The sequence below is a fragment of the Coregonus lavaretus genome, assembly GCF_964263955.1.
Source record: "Coregonus lavaretus genome assembly, chromosome: 27".
Taxonomy (NCBI): domain Eukaryota; kingdom Metazoa; phylum Chordata; class Actinopteri; order Salmoniformes; family Salmonidae; genus Coregonus; species Coregonus lavaretus.
This window is the reverse complement of record NC_140014.1, coordinates 22,279,455-22,297,087: the sequence shown is the minus strand read 5'-3', so window position 1 is coordinate 22,297,087 and position 17,633 is coordinate 22,279,455. Positions and strand designations below refer to the sequence as shown.

Genomic DNA, 17,633 nt, shown 5'->3' with positions numbered 1-17,633 from the left:
ACACATCTACTAAGGCAACACTTTTAAATATTAACGCCATACATACAATAGTATTCATGTATCAAATGCAAGCCATACTCAGTGAGAACACTATCGACTCCCCCTCTCTGAGCTTTACTTGCCCCCTGAGTTATTGCAAATTGGACACCTCCCTTTAACATGGATGAATATGTACAACTCTGTAGACAACATCAAAGCAACAGATCTCCGCTACAGTATCTGCAGTTAAAGTGTTATGTGCAAAGTATGAAGGGGGAAAGCTTTTGGTTAATTCATTTCAACCATCTATTGCTATAAGCCTCGTGAGGGAAAATGTCTTGTTCACCTGTCCTATAGTAGAATGTACTGGAAAGACATTTCCAGATAGAATGAGTTGCAGGCATTCCGAGCTGACTGAAGGTTGCATTCCTGCAACTCATTTTTCAAATATTCCACTGTACTTTACAGTGCACTCCATGACCACAGTAAGCACCAAAGTTCTCTAAAAACCTTACTAGTCGCATTGCTTCTAACTACTCTATACACTCAAAGGTAGCCAAGTAAGACTGCATTTCAGATCAGACAGCCCTAAGGAAGCAAAAATGTAAATGCTTGCTTTACAAAAATAAAGTCAACTCACTAATTATGGGTTAAACATACAGTAGAAATAGCTGTCCTTCCTTATAAAAACATAGTGATTTCTTTGTCAACAGTTCTTGGATTATCTGCAGGATGGCCCTCCTGTAGCTCAGTTGGTAGAGCATGGCGCTTGCAACGCCAGGGTTGTGGGTTTGATTCCCACGGGGGGCCAGTATGAAAAATTTATGTACTCACTAACTGTAAGTCGCTCTGGATAAGAGTGTCTGCTAAATGACTAAAATGTAATGGTGCTGAGAAGGAAGGAAGGGAGGGGAGGGGTAGGCTGGAGGAGCGTGGCTGTGCAGGAGGGAGGGGCTAGTCAGGGGGCGGTGGCAGAGGGGATGCCCCCAGTAACAGGCTGTGCCTGCAGGCAGGTAGGCTAGCTGCCCTTAGTGGATGTTGAGGTTGTTAAAGTGATCGAATGTGGCTCCCAAGGCCCAACTTGTCTCAACGTTGTTCACCTTCTTGGCGAGCTGTGGAGCAGAACAAAAAACATAATGTTTGTTAAGTTTTGACTTATTAACGTCTTGATGCCTGTCCCCTACCTTTGTGCCCAGTGACCAGTTCCTGTCTCACCTGCAGCATTGTATTGTCCTTGAAGCCAAAGCCCTCCTTCAACAGGCAGGTGATATATGTCATATCCATGCAGAGGAAGGGACTGATGGGACGGTACTTGGTCATTTTGTTGCACACTGAAAACAAATCAGGTAGACACTACATTAAGAACAAATCACAGAGGACAGAGAGCACCCATGGGCATATTTTGAGACATCTTGTATCATGTTCAATGTGGGGTCAAGCAGCAGTCAACCTCTAACCTGGGCACCACATAATAGAAAGCTGGTCACCCTGTTTGGTTTATTTTGTTTGTTTAGCTGACTGAGAAATGGGGTGTGAGAAGAGTCAAGTGCTGAGGGTCTGCACATGTTGGTGATTCTGGGGGTGGGTGGCAGAGCCAACAGACTTGCTGTACACTGTGTGTCTCTCTCAGGCTCAGCCCCCAGGTCAGGTTGGGTGTTGTGTGGCTGTCAGGTACGAGAGACAGAGCTCACAGCTGCCCAGGTCAACTGCCTGCCAACCTGCCAAATGCCAGACGTGTTCATCGAGACCATGTGACTGTTTTCGCAATGCAAACAGACTTTACATAACACACCAACTCGTTCCTTTTAGCTGTAAATCTAACACAGGCATTTATTGTGCCACGCGGTCTAACGGATTTACCAAGGCTATATGTTAGTCTAATGTGACAGAGCACTTTCCACATCACATCAGATTACTGTAAATGATTTGTAAATGTGTTAAGTAGCTAAATGTCAATGTGTATGTAAAATATCAACGTGTTTGTGTATGCTCTGAGAACAGTTATGAATCAGACATTTCATCTGATGGTCCTTGGTTATATTAGAAATGGCAGACGAAAGTGCCAATGTTCCAGGTTAGGTTACAGTTGTGCCAAGATGTTTGGGCACAAACAAGGTTGAGTGTTTGTGTGAGTTAGAACAGTGTGTATTTTTACAGCAAGATTTTGTGGTGAGGAACTGATATTTTGTAAGGCATGTGAGATTGTTGAGTCTAACATGCAAATAAGCACCAACATTTCTTGTTTGTACACTGTGTACTGTATCAATATAGTCCAAATGTTTCTGAGGGGGGAAAAGCCTAGGACTCACCTTCTTTGGCTCTCTTCTTGAAATCCCTAACTTCTACCATGCCACCGCGACTGCCATCTGTAAAACAACAAATGTATACTTTTCTCATCTGCTACAACAGTTGTCATTTCAGTTTTCCAAGCAAATCATAAACACTGCAGTTAAATGTATTTGAGGAGAACATAACTAAACAATTTTTTGTTTTACTTTAATCCTTTCATATTATTGTGAGGTTTTAGTGGATGCATACTAAAAGGCAGTGGTGTAAAGTACTTAAGTAAAAATACTTTAAAGTACTATTTAAGTAGTTTTTTGGGGTATCTGTACTTTACTTTACTATTTATATTTTTGACAACTTTTACTTTTACTTCACTACATTCCTAAAGGAAATTATGTAGTTTTTACTCCATACATTTTCCCTGACACCCAAAAGTACTCGTTACATTTTGAATGCTTAGCAGGACAGAAATTGTCCAATTCACGCGCTTATCAAAAGACCATCCCTGGTCATCTCTACTGCATCTGATCTGGCGGACTCACTAAACACAAATGCTTTGTTTCTGAATTATGTCTGAGTGTTGGAGTGTGCCCCTGGCTATCCGTAATTTAAAAAAACACGAACAATTGTGCCATCTGGGTTGCTTAATTAAAGGAATTTGAAATTATTTATACTAATTAATTTTGCAATTACATTTACTTTTGATACTTAAGTATATTTAAAACCAAATACTTTTATACTTTTACTCAAGTAGTATTTTACTGGGTGACTTTCACTTTTACTTCAGTCATTTCCTATTACGGTATCTTCACTTTTACTCAAGTATGAAAATTGGGTGCATTTTCCACCACTGCTAAAATATGATTTTGTATCTGTCCTGGTCTGTGTGTCTACTCACCAATGAGGCCTGACTCCACAGCTCTGTCGAAGTAGTAGGAGAAAGCATAGAAGATGCTGCTGCCCTTCACCTCGAACGGCTGGTGCACGATGCCTTTCACCACCCTCATCACCTCATAGTAACACAGCTTGTAACCTGCATAGCCTGAAGAGACACATAAATAACATCAATAGAATCATTAATATCTATCACAAACTGTACTGAATCTTCAAGGCAGGTATCATAAGATTATAGAGTTATGTCAGCTTCATGACAACATAACACTCAAGTAAATTGTTAACAAGTCAGAATAATTTTTAAATCAGCACCAACAATAAAAAGGTTTATTTTCAAAGGAGAGTAAAATAACTGAGTTTGCTGCATGCTTGTGGTGGAATGACCTGGGAGAACTTGGAGCCTCTTTATGAGATCAAAATGGGGTTGAGGCTATGGGCTCCAGAGCTCTACACTAGAACAGCCCCAAAAGGACACTTTCACAGCACCCTGGGATTGGTTGGTTGGTTACAACCGGGGAAACCAAGTGCTGACAAGAGTAGCACACGCCTGTAGGGTGAACTATTTTTACCACATAATTGTGAGCGGTCAACATTAAGCTTTTAGTTACACAGAAAAATGACAGCTCGGGGACTAACCCAGCATATTTTGGCTACATGACCGTGGTATGGGAGTGTTGCATTATTTGCGGAGTTAACTGACAATTTTCCACTCATTTAAATACAAGGTTTGCTGTATTATAACTGTTGAAAGTCTGAGTGCAGAGAGAAAGAATGACAAAACATGCATTTTGCACCACAGTGCAGTTGGTTCCAGTGGGGAAATGTTCTCAACTCAGACTGAACTAAACTCTATCATTGAGCTATCTGAGACTGAATAGTTTATTTATAGTTTCGAGGATTCAAAAAAATTAAATATTATTAATATGCCATTTAGCAGACGCTTTTATCCAAAGCGACTTACAGTCATGCGTGCATACATTTTTGTGTATTGGTGGTCCCAGGGATCGAACCCACTACCTTGGCGTTACAAGCGCCGTGCTCTACCAGCTGAGCTACAGAGGACCATTATTGTATGTTTTATCTTGCACTTACCGTCAGGAATTCCGCTAACTTTGTAGGTGATTCCCCCAAAAGTCCAGTCCTCTCTGAATTTCTTGGGTAGACAGGAGCTTGTGAAAACTTTCCAATCCAGACCTGAAAGAGTAAACAAGATTGGTTATTGCATTGTCCCCAACGAGGATGACAGTTAAATAGTGTGTCTGATTTATAGAAATCTAAAGTGTCTTGCAGCATTATACAAATCTATTTATCCAGCATGAACAGATGAATGACTGCAGTTGCCTAGCTTGCATAGCTAAGTAAATACTGTATGACAATTCAAATTACCATCAGCCCCCAAAGCCCCAAGAGTTGCCAATCGAGCCGCTACAAGTCCATTTCCAAGGTAGCTGAATGAGGACAGATATTCAGAATACATTAATGAGACTGCCAAAGTAATGTGAGTATCCTGTTTTCTTTGCATGCCATTATATACATAGAGTATACAAAACATTAAGAACACGTGCTCTTTCCATGACACAGGTGAATCCAGGTGAATGCTATGATCCCTTATTGATGTCACTTAAATCCACTTCAATCAGTGTAGATGACGGGGAGGAGACAGATTAAAGAAGGATTATTCAGCTTTGAGACATTTGAGACATGGATTGTGTATGTGTGCCATTCAGGGGGTGAATGGGGAAGACAAAAGATTGAAGTGCCTTCGAACGGGGTATGGTAGTAGGTGCCAGGCGCACCGGTTTGTGTCAAGAACTGCAACGCTGCTGGGTTTTTCATGCTCAGCAGTTTCCCGTGTGTATCAAGAATGGTCTACCACCCAAATGACATCCAGCCGACTTGACACAACAGTAGGAAGCATTGGAGTAAACATGGGCCAGCATCCCTGTGGAATGCTTTTGACACCTTGTAAAGTCCATTATCCAACGAACTGAGGCTGTTCTGAGGGCAAAAGGAAAATGTACAAGTTGGAAATGTACAACGTATAGTGTGTTTGAGGTTTAAAAAGAATTCTGAAGTTTGTAATTTCCACTTTGACATTTCAGACTTCATTTTCCCTTACGAAAAATTTATCAACCCCTATAAACATTCCCATTAATTATAATCCACATAATAATTCACATTTCCTGTTGCAGCAGGATTATTTTCCTGCAAAATTAAGATGTGTACAGGGGTTGAATGGAGCTGAAGGTTGGGACTAATAACAACTAATAACAACAAAATAACTAATGTAAAACATACTGTGTCCATAATAGGTATATAGGTTGAGAACTTTTGTGAAAGAGCACAGTTTGGGGAATATGGCATGTAGAGGCAAACCGGATGGACATCTTGAAAATGATCGGAGAGGTTGAGGTTAGAGGAAGTTCAGGAGTAAAAATGTATATAGTATGTATAAACTGGAAGTAGAGGCGTACGTGTTGTTGTTCACTAGTTTACTCCAAGTAGGGGTGGTGGGGTTGGAAAGTAATAAAGGAAAATAAATTTTAAAAAAGGATATGTATATATATATATATATATATATATGTATGTATATGTATGTATGTGTATATGTATGTATGTATGTATGTATGTATATATATATATATATATATATATATATATATATATATATATATATATATATATATTTGTGGGGGGAAAAACATATGGGGGATTGGAAGTGATGCAGACAATTACATTGATGGAGGTTACAATCTATCTGCAATATTAAAGCTGATCTACCCCCTAAAAAAAATACATAAAAAATAAGATCTGTACAGTAACTGCTGCACCAATGGTTGTTTACTCACCTGTGAGTGTAGAGTTGTAGAGTGTGGTTGAACATGTTGATGTTGGCAATGTAACTGGCTGGGGCGGTGAAAACTGTTTTCTATGGGAACAAAGAGAAGGGTTGAGTAATGTGTAATAAAATAGCAATAGTTATCTAAATCTTCACAAAACGCCAGTGGAGTTCAGTTTAACATTTACCTTTGATTTTGGAAGGAAAGTGATCTGGGTAGATCCTCCACCCAAATCCAGGATCCCCACTGTCTTCCTGGTCTTGGCATACAAGTGACCTAAAGCAAACAGATGGAAAGTCAAACACACAGAACTGGAAATAGAAAACTATATACAGGATGCTATCCATCATTGACATTATAAACAGAAAGTAGAACATACAGGTACTGTACATTGACCACATACTTCATTTAGAATTCATTCATTTTCCAACCACCCGCTTGAGACAAAGACTGGAATTCTAATAGATATAGGTCTGTGGCCACCAAGAGGAAGAAGAAGGCTATCGTTTTGACCATAGGATGGGTTGTAAAATAAATATTATCTTATTATGCTAACTCTGTGTAAAAAGTGAGGGAATATTGCATCCCACCGTGACCAGATGGTGGCCAACATGACTCAATACAAGACAGTCAGACAGGAGACAGGAGTCTTTCACTGCTCTGCAACTGTGTACAGTGTTTAAACCTCAGAAATGACTCCCCTGACCATTAACACCACCTTAGCAAAACATGAGCAATGCCTTACCTGTCAGAAAGTTCACTGTTACCCAGGCCAGGACTCCTACGAGAGAGAGAGAGAGTACATGGAGAGTGTGTGAGTAAAACATTCACTTGAACAAAATCATTTGCTATTGTTGCCTTTGTAATCTTGTTGTTGGACGTTACCGATACATATTGCCATTTGAACACATGCAGTTCAGAGACTGTCAATTCAGAGATTGGAGGTTATACTAGTTTTCAATCTTTTAGCAGCTGTTACATTAGTAATATTTGTCTGACATGGATAGACCAACACAGGTAATTACTACTGTCTCAGATCTCATGTTATGGCTCCCGAGTGGCGCAGCGGTCTAAGGCACTGCATCTCAGTGCTTGAGGTGTCACTACAGACCCCCTGGTTCAATTCCAGGCTTTGTCACAACCGGCTGTGATTGGGAGTCCCATAGGGCGGCGCACAATTGGCCCAGCGTCGTCCGGGTTTGTCCGGTGTAGGCCGTCATTGTAAATAAGAACTTGTTCTTAACTGACTTGCCTAGTTAAATAAAGGTTAAATAAAAAAACATTAAAAAATAAAGTGAGGCTAATGAATTGCACATCTGATGAAACAGGAGTTAGTGCGGGTGTCTTAATGAGTGATGTGGAGGATCACTTAATATTGGGTGTGGGAAGGGCAACCCAGACAAGGTTATTTAATTGCTCTATGAGGTAGCGATAGAGCTCTTATAAAAACATGTTATGAGGACAGTGTTGGTAGATACTAACCACCTGGTTTGACAATACTGCAGCATTTAGCTAATCTAAGCAATGTCTACAGTTTTCCTCTTTACCAACATACCCACAATACCACAGTAGCGTAAAAGAAAATGAAAGACAGATGTTTGTGACACCAATATAGTGGCATACCTTCATTTATTCCATTCATTATGGAGACACTGTTGTTTGGTACAAAGAAGGGGGACTCGTCAAAGACTTCCCGAACCTACGGAGACCATTTATGATGACAGTGCATATTAATAAAGATCATCCTGAATAAAGACAGTAAGAAAATAAAATAGATCCTTATTATATCTCTTATCTCTAGACTAAGGAATTGTTCTGAGGCACATTTGTCTGAGGATGACAGAATGCAAAACCACAAACATGGCTAGAGTAGCCGCATGAATTTAATAAATCAAATGACATATTCCAATGCTCCAGACAACCCCAAAACAGCAGTTTGTTGCACAGTGATCGCCAACTAGAAGTGGGTAGACTCTTCCCCCCAGTTCTTTCAAGAACATTTGTAAGCACTTAGCAGTTTCACGTCCGGATCCTTGGCAGGACGGGTCATCCATGTGCCTAACTGCCTGAGGGGAAAGAAAACGTGCCTCACCTCATCCAGCAGAGCATTAGCCTTCTCCACGGGCAGGAGGCGGAGCCCGGCAGTGGCTTTCAGGACCACCGGGGTCTGCTTCCACTCGTCCTCTGGAACCGTCTTCTTGGCCACCTTCAGCAGCGCTCTGATCGTGTTCCCACCCTGAATGGGATAACAGGCATTAACAGATGAGCATGGTCTCCACTGGAACACTCTCAAAGCACAGCCGTGACTAAAAGGGCTGATAGATATTTCAACAGTGAATGAAGTATATAACGGCATTAACGTATTCAGTTGATTAAAGGGTTGATATGTTTGTCCACATATGACTTCACATCATCTGGTTTGTAAAATCTAGATCCCAAGACAGTAAAGATCAGACTTAGTGATAGCATCAGCAGAATCAGTTCATGTAATTATACGGTCTACATCACAATGCCTACATCAGTCTACATCAGTATGAGAAAAAAATATGTATGCACTCACTAACTGTAAGTCGCTCTGGATAAGAGCGTCTGCTAAATTACCCCAAAAATTTTTTTTTAATGCCTGAATGAGAAAATGATAGACCTGATACATACCTCTTCAGGCTTCTCTTTATAGGCAGACAGACCAGGCTTCATTGCATGGTATATCTCATTGTCCAGAACTGGCAGCTCAACTAAAAAGAGAAAAAGTAGATGGGGAGAATGCATTCATTTGTCAAACAAGATATAAATATGATATTTGAAATGTGTGAAATAACAGATGTCTGTTGCATTAATGTGTGCTTTGAAATTTGGGATTTTTTGGGATTTCGGTCACACTAACAGATTATTAAAACTACAACTCAGCTGCCTCTTGGTTCTGTCTTGCCCATGATTGCTCTCTCCCCACGCTGACGGCACGTGTTTGTCTTTACACCACAGAGCGAATGACCCAACAGCAAACATAGACTCTCTGGGAGACAGTTGAACGTAAAGCCCTATTGGCTCCTGGGACTGAGGCTAAGGCTGAGAGAGACTGAATGAGATACACAGAAAAAGAGAGAGAAAACACTCACCTGGGTCTTTCTGAATAAATTTGTAGATGTGGATCCGGGTGCCTGTGCTCCCAGCATCGAACATGATCCCATAGAAAGTGCGGCTGAGGTTGACAGGGTGGGAGACCTCAAGCAAGACCTCAGGCAAGACTTCGGGCACGACTTCGGGCAGGAGGCTTTCGGGCAGGAGGTTTTCCATGTTAGCGGAGTGTTCGTGGTGGACTGTCTGGAGGTGATGGTAGGTTGCCTCCGCTTGGAAGTTCCAAACCAGAACCGACATGGACATTACTGTCAGGAGCAGCATCTGAAGAGCCAAAGTTTTTTAACACCCAAAGAAACACTGATGCGTTTGTAAAAGCTAATTAAAACACTTTACTCTATGGATATACAGTAAGAGTCAAACTGTGCCTTATTCAAGTTAGTCTTCTTCAGAGGAGCAGTGCAAAATGCAGTGGCAACAGCTTGCAGAGGTGATGAGAGAAAACCGGAGAGGCAGAGGCAGAGTGGGTAGTGATGCACAGTCAGGTCTGTCTGGTCATCTGTTTACAGTATATAAAGACATAAGGGCTTGGCGCTGGGCCACACCATCACAGGCCATCCACCAATCCTGTTGCGTTCCATCTAGGTTCTTTCAAGAGTCCCCCTTCTGAAAGAGCTGGATACTGAATATCTGCTTACCAGCAGCATTTCATTTTTTTCTGATTCCTAAACTGGGTAACACTAAACAGTTTTTTTTTTCTCGTTTAATCTTTCGTGGGCAAAATGGAGCCAAAACTCCCCCTAAAAGAAGAAAGAAAGAGGCTATGTCAAGACATCAAAACGACTGGCTTGCAGAAATCTAAAGCAATTGTCTTAAAATACATTTTATTGGTGTATTTAATTAAGACTTACAGGCAAGCTTGTCGATTACTACAATTCCTTCCCTGCACAAGTAGCCTATATTGACTTTCACATGCACACTTCACTATTACTCATATTCGTCTTAATTTTCTTAATTAGCATTATGTAAGAAATAAGTTATTTCAGAGTAGATTACTTCTTATTTTATCCTTATTTTTCTTGCATTAAGAAACTTGTAATTATTATTTTGAAACAAGACTTTATAACAATATCTTTTTTTGTAAACTGATTAAAATGTTTTTTTTCCTAGTCTTGGTTTTAAAAAAGTGTATAAAGAAAAGTAGACATTATCTAATCTACTGTGGTGAAGATATAAAATGGCATAAAAATCATTAAAACAAGGAAACTCCAAATGCTTCAGCAGAATGTAAAAATTCAGTCATTGTGGGGTAGAGGAGTTTCAGTTGAGGACTTGCCAGTTGGAGCGCAAGTTGCATCTGCACATCTCTTGTGAAAGGTTGGTTGGGGTTTAAAGGTCTGCAGAATCTTTCTTCTATTGCCTGTCTTGACTTGGGCTGTCGTGTAATTGGTAGTAACCTGACAGCCCAAGTCATGACAGGCAATACATCTTTCTCTGGGTATGCACAAGTCATTTTTTGTGTGTATCACATTCCGAATCAATCATGACGTGTGTGAGAATTACCACATAACAAAATATGCTGCAGACCTTTAAACCCCAACCAACCTTTCACAAGAGATACGCAGATGCAACTTGCGCACCAACTGGCATAAATGCTGAAAGAATGTAAGCAATAATCTCACTCCCACTCATCCCTGTGCTAACCACAAGCTTTCCTAGGAAATAATATTTTAAAGTCACGTTTCACAGGAGAAACCATGAAAAGCATGAGTGGCTGCTCTCAGTTTTAGCTGGCTTGTTGGCAAGGCATCGTTAACCAGTCTATCAGCAAAATTATTCTAACGTACTGTAATGTTCAGAGTTTCTGGTTTCTAGGAGGGAGGGAGGCAATAATGATGTGCTACTGCAGCTCAGCAAAGAGGCCCTGCCTACTCAGAGACCTCATATGAACTTAGCTTTGCACCAGAGTGGGATTTCCTTCATTCAGTCAGAGATGCTGCAGCAACAGTAAACAAAGACAGGACTGAAACATGTAGAATTTGTATATTTCTAGAGACTGCAGGTTTGCTGAACTGTCTCTCACAAATCTGCTTCTGCTAACAGGTACACCACACAGTCACACACAGGGTGAGTGAAGCACAAACTGTGGAGGCATGTGTCACCCAGCTCAGCTGAGAGGGTGAGATTGAGCGGAAATGGGGGCGGCGGCAGTCCTGCAGCAGGACTTGAGGAGGGCAGAGAGGAGGTCCACAGAGAGGACATGAGGAGAGGATGGGGCTTGGCACCAGCATGCCATTCCAATCCCGGGACACTCCGCTATGCAGCGCACTGTTCCAACACTGTAATTTGGACTAAAAATATTGCACTTTCTTTCCTCCTTCCTTTTTGTCTAAATACTGTGGCTACTTTTTTCCAATCCTGTGGTTCATCCTGTGGTCCATTTCCCTTATCAAAACATGCATGTGCAGGACCTCTCATTGACTTTGTGTCAATTTAAAGGTCCAATGCAGCTGTTTTTTATCGTAATATCAAATAATTTCTGGGTAACAATGAAGTAACTTACTGTGATTGTTTTCAATTAAAATTGTCAAAAAGAAACAAAAATAGCTTCTTAGCAAAGAACAATTTCTCAAGCAAGAGTGGGGGAGGGGGAAAACTGAAAATTAGCTGATATTGGCAGAGAGGTTTGAAACTCTTTCTCATTGGTTTATTAACTAATTTACTGCATGGTGATGTCACCATGGAAGGCCAAAACTCCATCCCACTAAAACAGGCTGAAATTTCAGGCAGTCTTTTCAAAACAGCTACATTAAAAGGGCATCATATTTTTCCCAATTTCACAGTATTATTCCAGTGTGTGGAAATATATATATATAACACAGGAAAATCACATTGACAATCAGACAACTGGCAACAGTAATGCTATATGAGCCAATTTAACAGGTTGCTGGCTGCTCACACTCAAAAAACATAAGATGTCATATTAGAGTTACTAACTCTAGTCCTTGCAAAAGCCATGATGTCGTGTCTGCTTTCCTCCCATGCTGCTATCTCCAAGGTCCTTTGTGGGAAGAGGAATCGTGCACTGACAAAGACAAATGTATTCTACTTTATAATTAAGTTTAGCGTTCAGACATACAATAAGTACTACTATAGAAAATAATGTATTTGGATCATGTGCAGTGTTTTGATGGATTTGTCCCTTGGGATCGTACTACTAGTCCCTATTGTACACTGAGTTTACAGCATGAGTCAAAACATGCCATACCTTCATGATCCAATTACAATGATTTCAGAGGAGAGCCATGGTCTGACAAGTTCTGACCAATGGAGGTGTGAAGGAAAATGTTATGTTTGTACTTTTCTAATAACCAATTTGACTGGGTTCATGCAAGTGACTGATTGATCGTGCCTAGGAGAAATCCTCACTATCAGTATTAGCAATTTGGCAGTACGCCTAGAACATTGTTTTGAGAACCGAAAGAGGTGTCTCTGTTTCAAGGTCTCAGCTTTGAGAGAAGAAGCCTTGTGTGGTATTGGTCGGTCACATGCATGAACCAAACGTTAATTATGAATTCATTATGAATAATGAATAAGCTAATTCATGCAAATATAACTTGTCTGTGGAACCAGTATATAAGAAAACTAACGGGACTGCCCCGGCGGAGCCTGACCGACGTGTACTATGGTGCATTAAGTTTGTTGGAACCTCTCCAGCTTGCTGATAATAAAGAATGATACATTTAAGATTGACTTCAGGTGTCCCTGGTGGTAATTTCCACAACATTTCGGCGTCATGAAAAGGAACATTGATTCTGCCTGCGGAGCTTTCTAGTGAGGGTCTGCGAGGAAAACCGGTGGCGCATTTTATGAAGCGTGAGGGAAATTCCCATCTGACCAAAAGACGACGAGGACCCGCCCAGACCAGACCTTTACTGTGAGCTGCCCACAAACAAGAACAGAACACGTCTCCTTCCTGAGCAGTATGACAGCTGCGTGGTCCCATGGTGTTTATACCTGCATACTATTGTTTGTACAGATGAACGTGGTACCTTCAGGCGTTTGGAAATTGCTCCCAAGGATGAACCAGACTTTGGAGGTCTACCATTTTTTTCTGAGGTCTTGGCTGATTTCTTTTGATTTTCCCATGATGTCAAGCAAAGAGGCACTGAGTTTGAAGGTAGGCCTTGAAATACATCCACAGGTACACCTCCAATTGACTCAAATTATGTCAATTAGCCTATCAGAAGCTTCTAAAGCCATGACATCATTTTCTGGAATTTTCCAAGCAGTTTAAAGGCACAGTCAACTTAGTGTATGTAAACTTCTGACCCACTGGAATTGTGATACAGTGAATTATAAGTAAAATAATCTGTCTGTAAACAATTGTTGGAAAAATTACTTGTGTCATGCACAAAGTAGATGTCCTAACCGACTTGCCAAAACTATAGTTTGTTAACAAGAAATTTGTGGAGTGGTTGAAAAATCGAGTTTTAATGACTCCAACCTAAGTGTATGTAAACTTCCGACTTCAACTGTATATACTTATTATGGACACAGTATGCTTTACATTAGTTATCTTGTTGTTATTAGTTGTTGTTAGTTGTTATTAGTCCCATCCTTCAGCTCCATTCAACACCTCCCATCTATCTCTTAACACCATCCATATTGGATTTCTATTTGCCAGTTTCTACAGATTGTAAATTGAAAATAAACAGCTGACAGCTGTCTGTAGGCATTTATTTGAAGTGTCTACGTGGTCTGCAGCCACTGATAATAGCACAAGGTGTTATTTTATATGTATAGGAAGTAACGGCAAGAGAACCGTTGAAGATACATATGGTGCATAGGAAGTAACGACAAGAGAATCGTTGAAGATGCACATGGAGTAATAAGGGAGATTATTGAGTGTGTTTGGGAATAGTACTAAGTGAATGTGGATGTTAGAGTTGTGTGTGTGGAAAGGAAATTTGGATAATAAGAGGGTTGAAATTTGGATAATAAGAGTGTAAAGGAGGAATATGTGAAGAAAAGTATAATGGGTTACTAGATTTGATAAAGTAACAATGAAAAAATGTTACTCTTAAAAGAATAGACATTTAATGAGCGTGAAGCAGAAAGTGAATATCCAACAGAAATTGGTAATAAATATTAAGAGTAACATTGTTAGGGTAGACTAAAATGAAAACAATGCCTTTCAATAAGGAGAAAGTTTTCATGTTTGTTTTGTTTTGTTTTTAAACCTTACAATAGGGGTAAAAGCAGAACATTGTTTGAGAGTAATCCATGTGTATTAGCAGTAGTGATTTGGAGGGTATTGAGAGTCCTTGTTGAAGGAATCAGATATGGAGACTAGTGAAAGTAACAAAGTGAATGGTAATATTAGTGGCTTTCAGATAGCACTCTAATAATGCAATGTCTTAGTAATTTGAAGAAGTAAATGTATCAATACAAGGTCACATGACGAACAAAAGGATTGAGCCTTGGGACTGATTAAATGAAAGGCCGCCATCCGGTGTTTGGGTTAGAGATAAGCTTCCTGTGGACAAATAGATAAGCCGGCAGTGAACATAAGTGGTACTCACTGAACTCAAACAGGCTATAAGGGACATAGTGGGACATTTGGGACAGAGGTATGAATAATTGAATAAGATATGTTTTTGACGATTTCCAATTATTATTACTTAATTCTATAGTTTGGGTAACACCAGTGATTTAAGTAAGAAGGTAATGTCATCTAAAACAATCATCTGTTTCCAAAATTGAAGTTTTTTATTTATTTTTATTTCACCTTTTTTTAACCAGGTAAGCCAGTTGAGAACAAGTTCTCATTTACAACTGCGACCTGGCAGTTGTAAAAAGTAGATCCAAGTAATGGTTTTAGTACCAAATATTGAGCTGATAAGCCAGCGCCAACGACATGGTTCCAGTAATGCCTGGCGAAAACCAAACTCTGCAATCCACAGTAAGAACATCATACCAAAGGTCAAGCATGGTGGTGGTGTGATGGTTTGGGGATGCTTTGCTGCCTCAGGACCTGGACGACTTGCCTTAATAGAAGGAATCATGAATTCTGCTCTGTATCAGAGAATTCTACAGGAGAATGTCAGACCATCCGTCTGTGAGCTGAAGCTGAAGCGCAGCTGGTTCATGCAGCAAGACAATGATCCAAAACACACAATCAAGTCTACATGAAAATGGCTAAAAAGCAACAAATTGGAAGTTTTGGAATGGCCTAGTCAAAGTCCAGACCTAATCCCAATTGAGATGTTGTGGCAGGACTTGAAACGAGCAGTTCATGCTTGAAAACCCACACGTCACTGAGTTAAAGCAGTTCTGCATGGAAGAGTGGGCCAAAATTCCTCCACAGCGACGTGAGAGACTGATCAACAACTACAGTAAGCATTTGGTTGGAGTCATTGCAGCTAAAGGTGGCACAACCAGTTATTGAGTGTATCAATCAATCAATCAATTTTATTTTATATAGCCCTTCTTACATCAGCTAATATCTCGAAGTGCTGTACAGAAACCCAGCCTAAAACCCCAAACAGCTAGTAATGCAGGTGTAGAAGCACCTAAGGGGGCAATTACTTTTTCACACAGGGGAATTGGGTTTTGTTTGTGAAATTGGGTAACTTTGTTGAAATAAATGTAATTGTTGTGTTATTTGTTCACTTATGTTCCCTTTATCTAATATTAGGTTTTGGTTAAAGATCTGATAACATTCAGTATCACAAATATGCAAAATTAGAGAAAATTAGAAAGGGGGCAAATACTTTTTCATAGCACTGTATGTCAATGCAACAGGTCAAAATGATAAGATTACAAGAAAGGGGCTTTGGGATTGTTTACTTTAGAAGATGCCTATTCCGCTTAACGGGACACTGTATCATCTGATGTGTCTGAAGTATGATTCTGTACACACATGGTTTTATCAAGACTTCCTGCCCAAGATGCAGTAAGCTCGATTAAGATTAAGAATTTTTAGAACTAAGATGTAGCCTAGTGAAAATTAAGGTTTAATTTTTTTTCTTCCAAGACCGATGAATGTCCACTACCAAGTTTACCAATTATTCTGTATCTCTCCCTTTGAAAGGATTCCTGAGGCAGGTGCCTTTGGAGAGCAGTTATTGAGACTGTGCACTATACAGTATAAAGGTACCCGGATCCAGCTGTTAAGGGAGCTCCCAAATTAACTAAGGCCTGGCCATTTTGTTTGTTTTTACCCTACATTTTACCACACACCAGCACCTACACACAACCCACCTGTTATGAATATTTGTTAGTGGTGTTAATCCTGTGTTTGATTTACCCTCACTAGAAAGGCTAGATACATTGTGTAAGATTTAAATGTAATATGTAAACACTAATAATTAGGAAGAAGTTTATAATTTATCAATAGTCCTATGTGTGATTCGGACCACGAAAAGGAGAGAGAGAGAGCGCTGCCCCTGAATGAGGGAAACCTGTCTCTAGTCTATTTCACTATTCCTTGAATTACCTTATGGGATACAATTATTTTAAGATGGAGTTATCAAGGGTTGTAATTCTAATTTTATTTGTTATTTTGATTTAACCGGCAGTATTGTTTTTTTGTGACGCATGAATCATGATGTGAGTCATGTGTCAAAAGGAAAGAAGTGTTTTTATTTAATGTATTTTTTTGTTTAAACAAATAATATATATTTCCCTTTATTAGTTTCCAACCCCACGACCCCTTCCCTAATTGGAGTAAACTAGTGAACAACGCTTAGGCCTCTACTTCCAGCTTATACATACTATATACATTTTATGGACATAGTCAATTTTACAATAATTCTATTTTGTTTGTTTTTACTCCTGAACTTCCTCTACCCTCAACCTCTCCGATCATTTTCATGATGTCCATCCGGTTTGCTTCTATATGCCATATCTTTCTAACTGTGCTCTTTCACAAAAGCTCTCAACCTATAACCTAGAGTTGAAGTCGGAAGTTTACAAACACCTTAGCCAAATACATTTAAACTCAGTTTTTCACAATTCCTGACATTTAATCCTAGTAAAAAGTCCCTGTCTTAGGTCAGTTAGGATCACCACTTTATTTTAAGATTGTGAAATGTCAGAATAATAGTAGAGATAATTATTTCTTTCAGCTTTTATTTCTTTCATCACATTCAAATGGGTCAGAAGTTTACATACACTCAATTAGTATTTGGTAGCATTGTCTTTAAATTGTTTAACTTGGGTCAAACATTTCGGGTAGCCTTCCACAAGCTTCCCACAATAAGTTGGGTGAATTTTGGCCCATTCCTCCTGACAGAACTGGTGTAACTGAGTCACGTTTGTGGGCCTCCTTGCTCGCACACGCTTGTGCAGTTCTGCCCACACATGTTCTATAGGCTGGAGGTCAGGGCTTTGTGATGGCCACTCCAATACCTTGACTTTGTTGTCCTTAAGCCATTTTGCCACAACTTTGGAAGTATGCTTGGGGTCATTGTCCATTTGGAAGACCCATTTGCGACCAAGCTTTAACTTCCTGACTGATGTCTTGAGATGTAGCTTCAATAAATCCACATCATT

At 39.9% G+C, this 17,633-nt stretch overlaps 1 protein-coding gene across 1 annotated transcript; it reads right to left on the bottom strand.

Moving 5' to 3' along the window:
* Positions 1–1,007: 1,007 nt before the first annotated feature.
* LOC311102633 (ectonucleoside triphosphate diphosphohydrolase 5-like) lies at positions 1,008–9,404 on the bottom strand (the record flags this gene model as incomplete). The annotated part of the gene is made up of 13 exons (XM_084144001.1): positions 1,008–1,091; positions 1,195–1,310; positions 2,289–2,345; positions 3,164–3,307; positions 4,252–4,353; positions 4,546–4,607; positions 6,009–6,088; positions 6,187–6,275; positions 6,745–6,780; positions 7,623–7,698; positions 8,092–8,235; positions 8,655–8,734; positions 9,116–9,404. Coding segments are annotated over 13 exons (1,359 nt in total), but the record flags the coding sequence as incomplete, so codon positions are not given.
* Positions 9,405–17,633: the final 8,229 nt, after the last annotated feature.